This window comes from Peromyscus leucopus, chromosome 3 (genome assembly GCF_004664715.2).
Source record: "Peromyscus leucopus breed LL Stock chromosome 3, UCI_PerLeu_2.1, whole genome shotgun sequence".
NCBI classification, from domain to species: domain Eukaryota; kingdom Metazoa; phylum Chordata; class Mammalia; order Rodentia; family Cricetidae; genus Peromyscus; species Peromyscus leucopus.
Window position 1 is genome coordinate 88,226,389 of NC_051065.1, and position 18,030 is coordinate 88,244,418.

Below are 18,030 nucleotides of genomic sequence, written 5' to 3' on the forward strand. Positions count from 1 at the left end.
AAGCAGCTTGCGGAGGAAAGGGCTTATTTGTCTCACACATCTCAATCAGCAGTCCATCACTGACGGAAGTCAGAGCAGGAACTCAAGGAAGAAACTGAAGCAGAGGCAATGGAGGAACTTGCTTATTGCTTGCTCCTCATGGCTGGCTCAGCCTGGTTTCTTACGTACCCCAGGACCGCCTGCCCAGGGATTGCACTACCCACAGTTTCCTGGGCTCTTCAATATCAATCATCAATCCAAAAAATGCTTCCCAGTCTGCTGGAGACGGATTTTCAGTTGAGGTTCTCTCTTAGATGACTCTAGCTTGGGCCAGGTTGACAACAAGCTAACCCAGCTCAGGTAAAGCACAGAAACTGATACAAGTCTGTGTTAAGTCTGTTATAAAGCCTGAATCTCATGCACCATGGCCTTGGACTATTTCTATATTATATTTTCATCAAAACTCTATGAAGTTGGTAAGAATTCTACTGAGCCCTACTATTTTTGTCTTTTTTTGTCCTCAGAGAAGAGTTAGAGAAGATGAAAAGTGTAATTGAAGATGCAAAGAAAAGAGAGGTGGCCGGGGCCAAACCTCATATAACTGCTGCAGAGGGAAAACTTCACACCCTGATAGTTGACCTGGATAATGTGGTCAAAAAGGTAGTTTCTGAAGTCTTCATAATATCTTATATTTTAAAGTATCTTAAAGCATTTCTAAGAATTCAGGAAAATAATAAGATTCCTACTATCTCCGTGATTTTTTTCATTGTAAATGTACTTATTGTAAAAAGGAAAAAAATAATAGTGGCAACTTCTTCTAAAGTGTGTGTGGGAGGATTGGTAGCAACATACGGGCACTTGCCTCTAAGTGCAGTGATCTGAATTGGATTTTTGGGCTTCATTTAATGGAAGGAAAGAACAGATTCCCACAAGTTGTCAACTGACTTCTACTCACATCCTGTGATGCATGAATACCCACATATGCATAGGCATAATGCATGCTTTCACAAAAGAAATAAAAATACAAAGAAAGCCAGGCATGGTAGTGGACACCTTTAATGCCAGCACTCAGGAGGCAGGTATATGGATCTGTGTGAGTTCGAGGCCAGCCTGCTACCAAGGAGAACAGCTAGGGCTGTTACACAGAGAAGTCCTATCTCAAAAATAGAAAGCAAAAAAAGGTAAACCAGAAGACAGGTATAATTTCTGTTCTCTGATCTTCAGAGTTCTGTATTTGTTTGTAGCCTCCAGTCAGACTGGTTTCTCAGACTGTAGGTGGTGCTTTTTGTTCCGTTTAGCCAGAGGTCCCTTGTGTCTGTCTAGGTCCAGGCTGCGCAGTCAGAGGCTAAGGTGGTGTCTCAGTATCATGAACTTGTGGTCCAAGCCAGGGAAGACTTTAGAAAAGAGCTGGACAGTATCACTCCAGACATCACTTCTGGATGGAAAGGGATGAGTAAGTACAACTGATTTCCATTTTCTGTCTGATATTAGCATCTAATCAACTAATCTAAATCTGCTTCAACTCCACGCTTTCAAGCTCAGTGCTTCTGGAAAGTCTCAATTGGTGTATTGTTTATCTCTGCCACGGCCGTAGCACATAGAACACTGACATTACTCCTGTAGTTTAGTCATGGTGAACTAGTGTCTAATTCTGTATGAGTTAAGATTCGTTTCTAATTTGCTACTCAGAGGTTAAAAATAGGATCCAAGTGAGGTAGAGTAATGTTCTAACATTAACTCTGTTAAGATATGTATGTATGTATGCTTATTCAAGTCATTTGGTACTTAAAAAGTCTTTGGAATGGATTAATTAAGGCACACTTGAGAATTCTGTTAGCAACCCCAATTCTTCAAGGCTGTTCTCAAGATGTTATTCTGCCGTTTAAGCCTCCCCAGTGCTAGGGATTACAGGCATTCACTGCTGTGCCTAGGTGGAAAATTTATTCTTCTGAGATTATGAATTGAGGAATGGTTGATGCCTAAGGGCAGGGGAGTTAGCTAGAAGGTGGTTACATTTGCCAGGCGTGGTTGTGCGTACCTTCAGTCCCAGGACTTGGGAGGCAGAAGCTCATCTGGTCTACTTAATGAGTTCCAGGACAGCCAGGGCTACATAATGGGACCTTGTCTCAAAACCATAAAGTTAAGGTGCCATCGTCATCTGAGGGTGAACGGATATGGCCACCTATTGTGTGTACCAGGAATGTTGACATGACTAGGAAGATGCTATTGATAGTTGTGGAGTAACTCACTTGTTGAACTGTGATGTACAGTGTAGTGGACTTGAAGATGTATATCCTCCTAACCCAGCATTTTAGCTCCTGTGTATTTGCTGAAGAAAACTCAGAGCAGTGCATTGAAGCACTGTTGTAAGAGCACAGAATTTGAGAGCTAGGGGTGTAGTTCAGTGGTTGAAGACTCTGAGCATGCAAGAGGCCCTGGGTTGGAGACTCAGCACTAACAAAAGGGCCTAGTATGGTGGCACACGCCTTTAATCCTACCACTTGGGAGGCAGAGACAGGTGGATCTCTGTGAGTTTGAGGTCCAGAGCAACTTAAGTTAGACTCATACTCAAAAAAAAAAAAAGGAAGGAAAGAAAAAAAATGTGGTGAGAGGATTAGGCTAGAGTGGTAGCTCAGTGGTATAGCATTTAGCTAACATGTACAAGCCTTGAGTTTACTCCTCAGCATCAAAAAGAATTCAAAAGAAAGAAAGAGAAAACAGACAAATGTGCCTTATGTGTATCAGTGTAAGTGAGCTGGGATTGTATCTCTCCAAAGTCTGGGCGGTATCAGCACATGTTGCCAAACCTGGTCACCTGGGTTCTATCCCCACGACCCAAATGGAGAAAAGTGAATATCAGTTCCTTAAAGTTGTTCTCTGATCTCCACACAGTTGCCATGGCACATCCCAACCCAAATAAATAAATAGATATAATGCTTTTTTTAAAAAAATATTAAAAACTAAAAATATAGAATAGGAGAGCACTAACATGAAGGTTATATCTTTATGTCAAGTATAAAAAAAGTGCTTGGGATCCATATAGATGGATCAGCAGTTAAGAGTACTTTCTGCTCTTGCAGATACCCAGGTTTGGTTCCTAGCACACACATAGTAGCTCACACGTGTAACTTCAGTTTCAGGGGATCTGATGCTCTCTTCTGGCCTCTGCCGGCAACTGCATTCACGTAGTGCCCATAAACACTCATGCAAGCACACATACATTATACCTAAAAATAAACAGTATTTTTGAAAAGTATTTGGGACTGGTAAAATCCAAATCAAGAGTCCATAAGCATATCTTTTTTATTGCTTGTAGACTTATAGCCCACACTGCTGTGTTCATGTGCCCTGTTAAAATCATCTCTTACATCAGGTGGTGGTGGTGCACACCTTTAATCCCAGCACTCGGAAGGCAGAGGCAGGTGGATCTCTGAGTTTGAGGCCAGCCTGGGCTACAGAGTGAGTTCCAGGAAAGGTGCAAAGGTACACAGAGAAACCCTGTTTCAAAAAACCAAAAAAAAAAAAAAAAAAAAAAAAGAAAGAAAGAAAGAAAAAAGAAGAAGAAAAAGAAAGAAAAAAGAAAAAAATCATCTCTTACATTGTCTCAAATTGGTCAGTTTTTCCTTTGACACAGAAACAGATCCTTTTAATGAGAAATCCTTATCTTTGAATTTAAAGCCAGTGGTCCTTAGCAAGCTTCATACTAGACACAGGCCTGGTTGTGCAGGCCTATAATCCCATGTATTTGAGGAGGCTGAGGCAAGAGGATTGCAGATTCCTGGGCTACAGGGTGAGTTTAAGACCAACTTAAGTAACTTAGATCGGTCTCAACATAAGGCTAAACTTTGGTTGTAGGCATAGCTTAGTGGTAGAGTGCTTGTCTAGTGTGCTTGAGGGCCTGGGATTTAGGTCCAGAGTTGCCAAGGGGAAAAAGAGAGAGCCGGTTCCTGAGGCTGGCAGCTGAGACCTCTTGTCACTGGTTCAGAGTTTGTGATCATGATGAGGAGCATCATTTAAACTTCAGCAGTCATAGTTCTTGGGTTAATTTGCATAGGTTAAATGTAAATTTAATGTGAAGTTCCCTGTGAAGTTTTTCTAAGAAGCCTGCTATAATGGAGCTCTAGAGAAAAAGCAGAAAGGTAACAGGATCTGCGAAGACCGTCTCCAAGTTCCCCTGAAGAAAGCATTAATTCTCAGGCCTGGGATGGAGAAACACTCTGTAAATGTATTTCTGACATTTGAAATAATGACAATAATGAAAGAAAATTGTGTCCTCCAGGAAAATTGTTAGTTGATTTGCTGTGATGAAACAGTCACAAATCCCTCCTAACTAGAACAACTTTTAATGTCAGCGATTCTCTCGTTCTTTAAAATACTACATCGTACCTTGACGTATGTTGTCTCTGACTCTCTGTATATATAGGAAATATGATTTTTCCTTTCCAGTAATCTCTTTTCTTGATTCTTCTGGATTTTGCTATTTAATGATCGCTAACCAAAGTGTGCACCTTCTTTTTTCAAACTATTCTTCTCTTTCTTTGTAGGTATTTCTGACCTAGGTGAGTAATTATTTTATGTTTAATGGCATTTGAGTATATGATAAATCCTAATTGTTCATTTTTGGCATCCATAGATGAATAGGAACAACTGTGTTAAATGATTGTAAGGCTGTAAATGTGAGCTACTTTTATGTATACACACAATATGGTCTCTGTTTTACTTATGATTTCAAAGAAGTTCAAACATTGAAAAGTAAGAAAAAATACAGATAAAATCCCATGGTTTCTCCTGAGTTCATCAGTTATCAGTTCCAGTTTTATCTCATCTATTTATAGCCTTCATGTCAAAGCAGATTCCAAATACATCTTTTCCTTGTAAATACTTTGAGTGTGTTTTTAAAAAGATAATCGGGCTGAAGGCAGTGCCATACACCTTTAATCTCAGCACTCGGGAGGCAGAGCCAGGCGGATCTCTGTGAGTTTCAGGCCAGCCTGGTCTACAGAGTGAGAGCCAGGACAGGCACCAAAACTACATGGAGAAACCCTGTCTCGAACCCCCCCCCCAAAAAAAAAAGCATAATCAGAATACCATTATTATGCTTAAGGTTTAATAATTCTTTAGTGCTGTTAAACATGCAGTGCCTTTCTATTTACAGAATTGTTGCTGGGCAGTGATGGCGTACTCTATAACTATATAACAATTATATAACTCTCTATGTAGCCCTGGCTGTCCTGGAACTTGCTCAGTAGTCCAGGCTGGCCTCTTAACTCACAGAGATCCACCTGGCTCTGCCTCCTCACTGCTGGGATTAAAGGCGTGCGCCACCATTGCCTGGCTAAGAATTTTTACTTACAATATTTTATTAACACCAGGATTTAGAGATGTTCCCCACATTGAAATTAGTTGGGGGGTCTCAGTGCTTGCTTTTTTGCTTTTTAACTTGCATTTTGATGAATCAATCACTTACCATAAGAATTGCCCCATATTTTGTTTTTTATGGCAGGAGACTTTATTCCTAACCTTTAGTAAATGTTGGAATACTTGTGAAGTGTGAAATTACCTCCCCCCAAACAACAAATCACACTACTTGAGTGTGTGCTTAACTGATCTTCTGACATGAATATCAGAAAAGGTCACAGGTGATCCTCTGGTCCCAGATCACTGTTGTAGGGAGTGTGCAGTCAAGGAAAGGAACGGGCAGCTGGAGAGAGGGCTCACTGGCTAAGAGCACAGAGGCTTACAGCTATCTGTAAGTCCAGTTTCAGGCACACATGTGATACACAGATATACACACAGGCAAAACACCCATACACAGAAAATAAAAATTAAAAAAAAAAATCCAAGAAACAAAGCTAAGACTCCTTAGTTTTAGCAGAAAGCAGTTCTTTTACTTTAAAAATTTTTAAATTATTTTATGTCTTTGAGTGTGTTAATCTACAGGTATGTCTGTACCATAGGCATGCCCTGGTACCTATGGAGGCCAGAGGAGGGTCTCCACTTTGCCTAGAACTGGAGTTATATATGGTTATGAACCTGATGTGGTTGCTGGGAATCAAACCCAGTTCCTGTGAAAGAGCAGCCAGTGTTCTTAACCTCTGTGCCATCTCTCCAGCCCTGCAGACTACTTCTTTACACTTAGTTACTTGTGTGTGGGGGGGTGGTTAGAGGAGAACTGGTGGGGTTGGTTTCCTTCTGAGGATTTGTTAGGGCTAGCATAGTTCTGCATAAAATGACGTATAATGATGATTGTATCTACAAGCTTTGTTTGTAGAAGTGAAGTTATAGCAAGTTAGAGTGCCCGTATAGGGGAAGTTCAGATCACAGACACGATTGGGTTTCTGGAAAAGAGCTGTGTGTGCTGCCTTGGGACCCACCTAGTTATTATTTTGCTTGGAACTGACCAAGCTTTAGTTGCTGGACACTAGCTCTGAATCTCTAGTGTTAGTGACTTTCTGCCTTACAATTTCTGTGACATCGTTAACATTTTGATGTTACCTGTCTAGCTGACAAGCTCTCTGTCGATGACCTGAACTCGCTGATTGCTCACGCCCATCGTCGCATCGATCAGCTCAACAGAGAGCTAGCACAGCAGAAAGCCACGGAGAAGCAGCACATCGAGCTAGCCCTGGAAAGGCAAAAGCTAGAAGAAAAGCGGGCCTTTGACTCTGCAGTGGCAAAAGCATTGGAGCGCCACAGGGGTGAAATACAGGCTGAGCAGGACAGAAAGGTAGTGGAGAAGAGCAACCTGCCGTTTACAGTTAACCTGACTTGTTTCCAGAGATCACTGTGGTCGTCACCAGCTGTAGTAGATGTAATTCATGCCAAGCCATCGTTAAAGTGGCATTTAGCCCCCCCCCCCCAATCAGAATTTCTAAGATAGGCTTGATCTAGTTGACTTCCTTTCTGCTGAGCAGATACAGAAGTGTAAGTGATCAGGTGCTGGGATGCAGGGTCTCTGTTTCCTCCTGTGCAGCCTCTTGTCCGCTAACACCATGCTGAAAGAATCTCTCTTGAACTCTCAATCTGTTCTTGCCAGTGATGTTAGTGGGGATGCTTGTTCTAAGGGGAATAAACAGCTCCATTTGCCGTCCTTTTTGGCTGTATTATGTATCAAACCTGGTATCCGGAGACTCATTTAGGTACTGTCCACCCCATCCTCCTAACAGCTCTCACATTCCGTCTGCATCCGTAGTAAATTCCAAACCTGTTTGCTTTTGTTTTCTGCCTTAGTCTAGGTTATCATCATAACAGTTTTCTCGGGATGTTATGGCGTAGCCCTGCTGGCTTAGAATTTATAGCGGTCCCCTGTACCTTTGTTTGTTTGTTTTTTTTTTCCAATAAGATCTTGTTATGTAACCACAGCTGATAGGAACTCATCTCATGGCTGTAGACTTGCCTTATCCCAAATTTCTGGTTTACAGTATGAGCCCAAAAGTTCAAATTCTTAAACACCCCCCAAAGACTCTTAATTACATACTTGCCTCTTGAAGGCCCATTCATTTGCCTGGATATTGTTTGTTTTTTGTTTTCTCTATGCACTGTCTTTTTCACTGGGACCTTTGTGCTGTGTGCTCCCATCATCTGGCTCTTCCCTTATGCCGTAGTGCTACACGTCAGTGTCACTGTCTCAGCCATGCCCCTCCAGTCCCTTCAATTTCCAACAGCTCCTGTGGATCGCTTTCTGCCCTATTGCTGTTTTCAGGGAAAGTGGACAGAGGAGGTTGGGTGGGAGTTAAGGCTTTACAGCAGGCTTCCTGCTCATATTCATTCTTGTAAACAGGTATTCCAATCTCAAATGTGTTCCTGTGTGTGCACTGTCTGAGCATTCATGGATCCAGGCAGACACGGCCTGTGAAGCCCAGGGCTGGTCTGAAATGTTCACACACTGCCTGCCAGGATTCACTGACTCACTATGCTAACTCCAAGAAAAGATGAGTTCATGTTCACAGCAATTTGTATTGATGTGTTGTAGAACACACGGCTAACTGTTAAGCAGTATGGAGCAATTTCCTAACTTGTTTTGATTTGGCCCATGTTGAGCCTAAATTCACGTGAAAGTAAGGTGCTGGCAGTTTCTTTGTTTAAAAGAAGTTAGTAACTGCTGGGTACTAATTTTTGAAATGATTTTTCAAAGTTGGCACTGTCACCACGGAGAAGGTGGAAACATGAACATAGGCAGTTATGACTAAACTGTGTTGGAACCCAGCTTGAATTCGGTTTCTTTCCTCTAAGTCTGGACTGAGTTACTTTCTGTGGATTGTATGGTTCAGCAAATAATGGCGTTTGTTTCCGTGTCAGGGCCCACTTAGCAGTGCACAAAGCTTGACGCCAGAGAGACCCATGTTTGAAAGATGATTTTTGGTTTAGCTACGTGACCTTGTTTGACATGCTTTTAGATGTTCAGCTTTGTGGCTCATGTTAAAAGTTGGATAATTGTGTACTTATGCCTGGCACATTAAGTGGGTTCACGTCAAAATGGCTGTCATTATCCTACTAACTGATCTTTCCCTTTTCCTAAATGTACATACGGCAAGTTGAGAACTAACCATCACTGGGTTTGGTTGCTCAGGTAGAGGAAGTCAGAGATGCCATGGAGAATGAAATGAGGACCCAGCTTCGACGACAGGCAGCTGCCCACACCGATCATTTACGAGATGTCCTCAAGGTGCAAGAACAAGAGCTCAAGTATGAATTTGAGCAGGTAAGGACTTGTGCTGAGCTTCAACCCTTTCCTCCCCATCTCCACTTGCACTGTTATGAGCTCTCCTTCCCTTTCTTTTCATTTTGTGGGTAGCAACTGGGCAGGGAGCCCAGGACCTTACATGCTAAAGGCATGTTCTGTACAGCTGCACCATACCCTCTGCCTTTCTCCTTTAAGTGTACTCTGAGGTTAAGAAGAAGATTCAACCAAGCAGTGGTGGCGCACGCCTTTAATCCCAGTACTCGGGAGGCAGAGGCAGGCGGATCTCGGTGAGTTCAAGACAGCCGAGTCTACAAAATGAGTTCCAGGATGGACAGGGCTGTTACAGAGAGAAACCCTGTCTCAGAAAACCAAAAAAGAATAATAATAATAATAATAATAATAATAATAATAATAATAATAATAGATTGCCAGTGTTACCTAGCTTTGGTGGAATGTAATTTTTGTTAGTTAATCTAAACAACCAATTTTTCATACATCAGGTATGCTGGTTTGTGATCAGATATGTTGACTTGATATGTTTAGGTGGCAGCATAAAAATTTCTCATTTTTAAAAAATTTATTTATTTATTTATTTATTTATTTTAAAGAATTTATTATGTATACAGTGTTCTTTCTGCATATACACCTGCAGGCCAGAAGAGGGCATCAGATCTCTGTTACAGATGGTTGTAAGCCACCATGTGGGTGCTGGGATTGAACTCAGGACCTCTGGAAGAGCAGTCAGTGCTCTTAACCTCTGAGCCATCTCTCCAGCCCCTTAATCTTAAATAAAGATTTATTTTTATTTATTTTATTTTCTGTATATGAATGTTTACTGAATGTATGGATGTGTACCATGTTCTTCCCTAGTGCCTACAGAGTCTAGAAGGCATCTGATCCCTGGAACTGGAGTTACAGATGTTTATGAGCCACGGTGTGAGTGCTCTAGGAAGTGCTCCTACCTGCTGAGCCATTTCTCCAGCCTCGCTCCAGATTTCTGTTGGAGGAGGCAGTCAAAAGGCTTAACTAAAAGCTCCTCTTTTGCTGTCTGCTTCTTATATGTCCTATCAGAAAAAAAAGAAAGAAAAAAGCATGATCCAGAGCTAACCATAGTAGTGCACACCTTCAATCCCAGCTCTTGGGAGGCAGAGGCAGGTTGAGTTTGAGGCCAGCCTGGTCTACATAGTGAGTTCCAGGACAGCCAGAACTACACTGAGAAACCTTGTCTTGAAAGACCAACATGAGTCAGTAAAAGTTTGAAACCTTATTTACTTTTATTTTTTTATGTGCAGTGCTGTTTTGCCATGGGTGTCAGGTCCCCTGTACTGGAGCTACAAACACTTGTGAGCTGCCATGTGGGTGCTGGGAATTGAACTCAGGACCTCTGGAAGAGCAGTCAGTGCTCTTAACCGCTGAGCCATCTCTCCAGCCCTCGTTTGAAACCTTATGTAGAACATTGCAGCTGATTTTTGTTTGTTTAAAGAGGTATCTTATGAATATTTTGCTTGCTTGTGTGTCAGTGTGCCACATGAGTACCTGGTGCTTGAGGATATGAGAAGGCATTGGATCCCCTGGAACTGGAGTTAGGAATGTAAGTGGCATTGTGGGTGCTGGGAATTGAACATGGGTCCTCTACAAGAACAGAGGTTCTTTACACAGAGCCATCTCTCCAGCCCCTTAGAAGCAGCTATTTGGAAGGTCTATCTATCTATCTATCTATCTATCTATCTATCTATCTATCTATCTATCTATCTATCTATCTATCTATCTATCTATCTATCTATCTATATTTACCTTAGACTGCTTCTCTCTATGTAGCCCTGGCTGGTCTGGAATTTGTTATGTAGACCAGACTGGCTGGAACTCACTTACTTCTGCCATTCAGGTGCTAGAATTAAAGGTGTGTCACCACCCCGGCTATGTGTTTGAGATTTTTAAAAGATTTTTTTTTTTTAACCTCAAAGTTTGTAGTTTCTGGCAGACAAGAATCTAGTTTAAGTGGCAAGCATAGCGGTAGCATTAATTGTCTGTACACATCTGCATTTTATTTCAGGGCATGTCTGAGAAACTGTCTGAGCAGGAATTAGAGTTCCGTCGTCGCAGTCAAGAACAAGTTGACAACTTTACTTTGGACATCAACACAGCCTATGCCAGGTTGAGAGGAATTGAGCAGGCTGTTCAGAGTGAGTTTCCTTTCATATACTCAGTTCTACCCTGTACAGTTTCTCAGGATAATTTCTTCTTAAGAGAATAATAGGGGGCATGTATCCACTCTACTATATGATACTCGTTTCTTGGATTTGACGAGTTTAAACATAGACTTCTGAGAAGAAATTGGAAAAAGGATCTAAAAGTTATATTGAAATAACATATGACACAGATCACCATTTTCAAGGTATTTTCCCTCTTATACTGTAGGGTTATCTGGAGGGGTGGTTTACTGTTATGATGGTAGTTATGATGAGGCCTGTGTGCCACATGAAAGTGATACATCTTCACCTCAAGCACAGTCATAAAGTGGTCTTCTTATGATGTCCTAGAATCCTCTGTCATCTGACAATAAAAGTAAGCACAACACTTAGGGAATGTCATAGTCTAGTTCATTAAGTTTTTTTTTTTTTTTGTTAAAATACTTTAAAATTAGTTTGTTTTTATGTATGTGAGTATGTTGCTTGCATGTACACCACATGTGAGCCCAAGGAAGCCAGAAGAGGGTGTAGGATCCCCTGGGACTGGAGTCACAGACAGTCTTGAACCACTGTGTGGGTGCTAGGAACCGAACCTGGCCATCTGGAAGGAAGAGCAGCCAGTGCTCTTTATCACTGAGTCATATCTCTAACTCCTAGTTCATTAAGTTTTTTTTTGAATCTTTGTGTTTCTTGAAATTCTTGGCCTAAGGCTGGGCATTGGTGTCGCACGCCTTTAATCCCAGCACTTGTGAAGGAGGCACAGGCAGGTGGATCTCTCTGAGTTCAAGGCCATCCTGGTCTACAGAGCAAGTTCCAGGACAGCCAGTGCTACACAGAGGAATCCTGTCATTTGACTGCCCCGACCCCAAACTACTAAATATAAAAATGTCTGAATTAGAAACCTCAGATATAGTGCCATATGCCTTTAATTCCAGCACTCAGTTAGCAGAGACAGACAGATCTTTGTGAGTTCAAGAACAGCCTGGTCTACATAGAGAGTTAACAAATAGCCAGGGCTACATCCTCTGACCAAAAACAGAACTCTTGCCAATATGAATGACTTTTGCCTCCTCTTTGGAAAGGCCCCTTTGTCCTGGATCTCACAGGAGGACGGGAACTTGGCTGTGCTGTGCTGTGCACTCGCATCCTCCCAGGATTTTCAGTGTCAGTAGAGACAGGTCCTCAGCAAGCTGTCCTCTCTTGCTGCCTGTGAAAGGACTAGCTTTGGCTTGTTAACTTGTGGATGTATATTATTGAAGGTACATCTGGGAGGTGTGTATGAGGAAGACAGAAAAGCGTCTTTTTTGCTTTTTTTTGGTTTGATTTTTGTAGGTCATGCAGTTGCTGAAGAAGAAGCCAGAAAAGCCCACCAGCTCTGGCTTTCAGTGGAGGCATTAAAGTACAGCATGAAGACTTCATCTGCAGAGATGCCTACCATCCCCCTGGGGAGTGCAGTTGAGGCCATCCGAGCCAGCTGTTCTGATAATGAATTTACCCAGGCTTTAACTGCAGCCATTCCTCCAGAATCCCTGACCCGGGGGGTATACAGTGAAGAAACCCTAAGAGCCCGTTTCTATGCTGTTCAAAAGCTAGCCCGAAGGGTAGCGATGATTGACGAAACCAGAAATAGCCTATACCAATACTTTCTTTCCTACTTGCAGTCCCTACTCCTGTTCCCGCCTAAGCAGCTGAAGCCACCGCCAGAGCTCTACCCTGAGGATATAAACACATTTAAATTGCTCTCATATGCCTCCTACTGTATTGAGCATGGTGACCTGGAGCTGGCAGCAAAGTTTGTCAATCAGCTAAAAGGGGAGTCCAGAAGAGTGGCACAGGACTGGCTGAAGGAGGCCCGAATGACCCTAGAAACTAAGCAGATAGTGGAGATCCTGACTGCCTACGCCAGCGCCGTAGGAATAGGAACCACTCAAGTGCAGCAAGAGTAAGGCCTAGGAAGAGTTGTGTAATGTCATATTTCATGTCAAAGAAAATCAGCATTGGTATCTGCAGGGTTTGCAACAAGGGTCCCAGAATTGTCTAGAAGTGAGCAGGGTCTAAGTCCTGTGCAAGATGTTCACACCTGTTGCATTTACCATCCTTACACTGCTATCATGCCAATGAACTCCAGGAGGCTCTATTTGCAACTTGTGTAACACTTCTGTTTTTCAGGTTTTACTGATCAGGCTTGTGAGCCACTCAAAATAATGTTTGTGATCCTACTATTGATTCTGCCCTTGGAGCAAACTGAATAAAGCAACACAGTGAAAACCGAGTATTCTATCCCTTTTCAAAAGTGCCATTTCCAGTTTGGTGTGTGAGCAGAGAGCTTCCATGAGAAGCAGCCAGTGGTAGGAACTTGTGGCCACAGTTTCAAGCCTGTGACCTGGGTAACCTGACGTCCAAGGCCTGCTGCTTTGGCTTTGAATGTCTGAGTGAATGGATCTCCTCCTGATGGTCAAAATCAAGAGTGATATAGAAGCCACATGCCAGTGTTTATGGTTGGGGATCTAGCACTCAGTGATTGAAAACACAGGAAGTAGTCTGCATCCCGAGCTGTTCTGATAGCCTCCCACAGGAAGAGTTGTATTCCTGGGACCCAGCACACACGCATCTGTACTCTGCTCACCAATCCTGCTGTGCTGCTGTTTCCCAGGACCTGGGCTGCAGAACTTCAGTAGATGGAGGATATGAACCTGGAATCTGAATCCATCCAGACTGCCAGTGAATTCTGAGTTTGGCACAATTGCCATAGTGAAGAAACATTAAATTCTTACTTTTTGACTTAATTCTTAGACCCTAAAGACTACCATCTCTACAAAAAAAAAAAAAAAAAAAACTGCCAGTTTTTTACTTTATATTGGGGTGTTTATAAAATTAAGGAGAACTTTTATGCTGAGCGACATACCTACAAAGCACAAGAGTGGTTTTCTGTATTATATTTCTAGTTGTACACCTAAAACCTCTCAAAATGGGTATATTGAGGTCTTTGCACAGCACTGGCCTTGCCCTTTGGTTTGGTATATCCTGGGTCATGTTCAGCCTGAGCTGATAACACTATTCAAGCGCTATCTGATTGGAGCACCTGCATGTGGATTGCCCTGTTTGAAGGTAGAGGCACTGTGGGCACCTACGTGGAGCTGTAAAGTTTATACTATGAGTTAATGGACCATCTACTTCCCTACTCCTACCTCTAAGAGTAGGATTAAGTCTCAAAAGTACATTTATTTGTAAAATGTGTTTGTCATGTAATCTGAGCGTTTCTATTCTAATCACAATATATATATATATAGATTGTAAGGAAATCCAGTTTCTCTTGGAACCCTGAAAAGCTTTCTTCACTTGTGACTATGTCAATGTGGTTCATGCCTACAACCAAGTCAGGCCAGACAGGGCTACAAGGATTCTGTCTCAAAAACCCAAGCGGGGTTGGGTGGGAGTCAAATGACAGGATTCTTTGAGCTCACCAGAAGCAGGCAACACAATAGCTCATTTTAGCTCTGTATGAAAGTAATGAAGACTGCAGGTGGATTTTTGTGTGTAGGCGTCCTCCACTTGGTTTCTGAGATAGTCTTTACTGGCCTGAAACTCATCGGTAGTCTAGGCTGGCTGACCTGTTCTTCAAGCATGTGTAGTCATGCCAGACCTTTTTTTGGGGTGGTGGTGTTTGTGGGGGGTTAGCTCCAGGTTCTGAGACCTGCCTGCAGCAAGCACTTCACAGACTGAGCGATCTTCCCAGCCCAACTTTCACCTAGATAAGGCAGTGGCTTTGACAGAGTGCCCGACCTACCTACCTCCATTATATTTAAAAAAGAACTGCTTAGCCTGTTCTTGTTCATGCCTTGCCCTGGCTAACTGCTTTGAGTTCTCCATTTCAAGGAAATGGAAGCTGCTAGGTACGGCATGTCAACTTCATGCATCTCCTTTAAACTGCAAGGGAGCGAATACCACTGCCACTTGGGACTTGAAACAAAGCCAAGTCATCATCTTGGTCCAGTGTTTGATCACCTCAAACCTCATCCTGATTGCTCTCAGTGCTCAAACTGGGTGTGGTGGATGCCTGTGACCTAGCACTATGGGGGTGGCAACAGGAAAACCAGAAGTCCTTAAGGCCAGACCTGATCATTTTTAAAGAAGAAAAAAGCCAATGAGCACCTATGTTTATGCTTCTTAACATCAAAATGCTAGGTTTTACCTCAATTTCTTTTCGTTTTTTCAAGACAGGGTTTCTCTGTGTAGCCCTGGCTCAGTTTATTTTTTATTTATTTGAGTTCCCAATCTGTCCTGGAACTCTGCTTCAATTTAATTTTATTTATTTGAGCTCCTAAACAGTAATTAAGAGTAGACTCTTAGCAATCTTTAAACACAGTACACTGGGTTAACTTAAATCCTCTGTTCTTTCAACAGGTTCTGGATAAAAGCAGTCTGCCAATCCCAAATGAGTAATCCCACCAGTTTCAGAGTAACTTGCTTGAACTCAGTGCAGAAGAACAGGCCATCTCCATTAATACAAAAGGCAAATAAAAAGGCTTGATTGGTAGGAAGCTTACCCTTACCGGGTTCAGTGGTCTAGGCTTCTTTCAATTTCAGGCATTCTAAGAGGCAGGGTGAAGGTGATGTGGTTTCTCTAAACTTGACAGTTTTGTTTTGAGTGTTGACAGTTTGTTTTGAGTTGAGTTTTGAGTGTTTTATATAAAGCACTATCCAGTAAAGGGGCCATTGCTGTGAGAATACATCCTACTGGTACAAGGTTGAGGGTGTCCTTAGGAATAAGTGACCTTTACTCTTGGATACTGTGAGTTGTCAGAAGTATTAAAAGTCATGTTCAGTCCTGACTCCTTGGAAGAGTCCACAGCTGGGCAGGGCAGGTGTGCAGCACTCCTTAATACGCTTTAATGAGTCGGGCAGGGGTTTTTGTTTTTTCTTTTTGGTTATTCAAGACAGGGTCTCTCTGTGTAGCCCTGGCTGTCCTGGAACTCAGAGATCTGCCTGCCTCTGCATGTGCTGGGATCGAAGATGTGTGTCACGGCCTAGAAGGTTTTAATTATGTCCTACATGTGACTTTATACCAAATCAGTATACCCTTTTCTCTAGTAAAACTGCACTTCATCTTTCAAGTCAGCACTGTCATCAACACAGATGATCGGCATTGTCCTGTCCAGGGTCTCTAGCTACAAGGCTGCCAGCACAGTCTTGGTACACATAGCCATGCATGTATGTGATCAGACTTGTAGAGGAAAGGTTTGGATCTTAGGTCATTTTAATAAGAAGTTCTGGTTCTCTTCCCTGAAAAAGGATTTCAGCCCCCAGGGTTTGAAGAAAACTACTTTCCAACAGAAATAACATAAAGGGAAGGAAGGGCACTGCTACAGAAGAGTGGTACATAACCACTGACCGAAGAACTCTGAAAGTATTTCCTTTGAACCCGATGCTCAGTGTAGTGTTTATTACAGCAGCTTTGCCTATCAGGAAAATTTGTTTTCCAAAACAGAGTTTTAAGACCAATGGGATCTTGGTCAATGAGGTGACACTTAAGCATTTAAGCCCATAGTAAGGAACTAGAGAGAAGACCTAAGTCCAGCACAGCTTGGCTGTGGCTCCAGCTCCAAGGGATCGAGTGCCCTCTTGTGGCATCTGTGGGCACCTCCACGTTTGCATATAGGCAGGTAAATCTTTACCTTAAGATTCCCCAACTCAGAGTGAGTCCTCTCTCATTTGTTTTATTGGTACCAGTTTCACTAGTTCCTGTTACAAGTTGCTCAGAGAGATCCTGTCCTCACATGCTTTGCACTACTGGGGAACTAAGCATGGTCTCATGCATACTAGGCATATCATACCAATGAGCTCTATTTCTAGAGCCTTCAGTCTGCCGCTTTTCATATGCTTGCTTAAGCATCAGAGCTGGTACCTATTTTAAGCAACACAACACACCCACTCTTAAATTAATGTTCCAAGGCTTCTCAAGCCTCAGTTCTGAGCCAGGTGTGGTAGGTGCCTTTAATCCCAGGATTCTGGATGCGCAAGCATCTGAGTTCAAGGCTAATCCTGGATGCATATGTGTTAAGGGTTGGGTGGTGGCGTCGGCACATGCCTTTATTCCAGCACTCAGGAGGCAGAGCCAGGGGGATCTCTGTGAGTTCCAGGACAGAGAATAGAGAAACTGTCTCGAAAAGCCAAAGGGGGTCGGGGGAAGGTGTTAAGGGGGAAAAAAAACCAAAAACCTATCCCTTGATTCTGATGCTAACTGGATGTGAGTTGTAACTCCAAAATTTCTATCCCGTATCATGTTTAAAATGTGAATCGAGACACAAATCTTTCCCATGTAAGCATATGAAAGCAGACAGGCCTGGTGTCACACAGCTGTAATTTGAGCACTCAAGATGCTTGAGGCAGGTGGTTTGCCCTTCAAAGCCAGCATAGTATACATAGTGGCAATGTCTATATAAGTCTAAAAATAGACATGTTAAAACAAGGGGTTCCATAATAGCAAAAACCCATTTAATTTATTGTCATTTAGGAATGTGGTATTAGAGTAATATGGGCATGGAGACAGTGGAATTAGAGATCCACGGCAAACAGGCTACTCAAAAGAGAGAGCCAAATACTGAGAAATGGCCAACTTTAGAGTTCTGTAAGAATTTGTACAATCTGATGATGAACAAGGAATGAGAACCCATGAAATAAAAAGGCATAGCATCAGGACCAAGATGAAATTCAAGGCATAGCTGAATCAGAAAGTAAAAACTGGAGTGGCGGTCAACTTTGGCACAGAAACCTTTGTCTCCATAGAGTTCATGGCACATCTTGGTTCATTGAGGTTTTGCTAAGAAAGGTGAAAGTTTGAGCTACACATATCGAGTAGATTTGAAGGTTCGTCACATACTCTTGTCAAAGGTTTTCTTTAGCTGGCTTCAAGTCAGTGCTCAAGGCCTGAGTGGAAGAGGCATACCACAAATGCAAGCAAGGGCATTGTCACTCACAGGAACAGGACTTAGAGACAATGGACAGAGCTGACAGCCTTCCTGGCAGCCAACTACTCCTAATTTGCCCTCTGTCCTTTACCAAATTGCTTTGTTGGTAATCAACTGGCACCCTACTCCCCAGCCCCACATCACTCCTAGGATGCCTTGTTTTCTAGGTAAGACAAAGCACCAAGATTTATGAAGACAAGACGGGGCCCTA

General features: G+C 42.6%; 1 protein-coding gene across 10 annotated transcripts in view; it reads left to right on the forward strand.

Annotated features, from left to right (window-relative positions):
• Nucleotides 1–13,124, forward strand: part of Immt (inner membrane mitochondrial protein) — a 49,136-nt gene extending 36,012 nt beyond the window's left edge. For 6 of the 10 annotated variants that reach the window (XM_028860526.2, XM_028860530.2, XM_028860527.2 and 3 more), the window contains 7 exons: nt 504–639; nt 1,303–1,432; nt 4,524–4,538; nt 6,483–6,706; nt 8,549–8,680; nt 10,716–10,845; nt 12,184–13,124. In XM_028860526.2, the coding sequence (XP_028716359.1) occupies nt 504–639; nt 1,303–1,432; nt 4,524–4,538; nt 6,483–6,706; nt 8,549–8,680; nt 10,716–10,845; nt 12,184–12,797 (1,381 nt within the window). In that variant the 3' untranslated portion in view covers nt 12,798–13,124. The remainder of the gene's footprint in view (nt 1–503; nt 640–1,302; nt 1,433–4,523; nt 4,539–6,482; nt 6,707–8,548; nt 8,681–10,715; nt 10,846–12,183) is intronic. The other 4 variants (XM_037203811.1, XM_037203810.1, XM_037203812.1 and 1 more) reach the window with 1 other exon arrangement.
• The last annotated feature ends 4,906 nt before the right edge of the window (nt 13,125–18,030 follow it).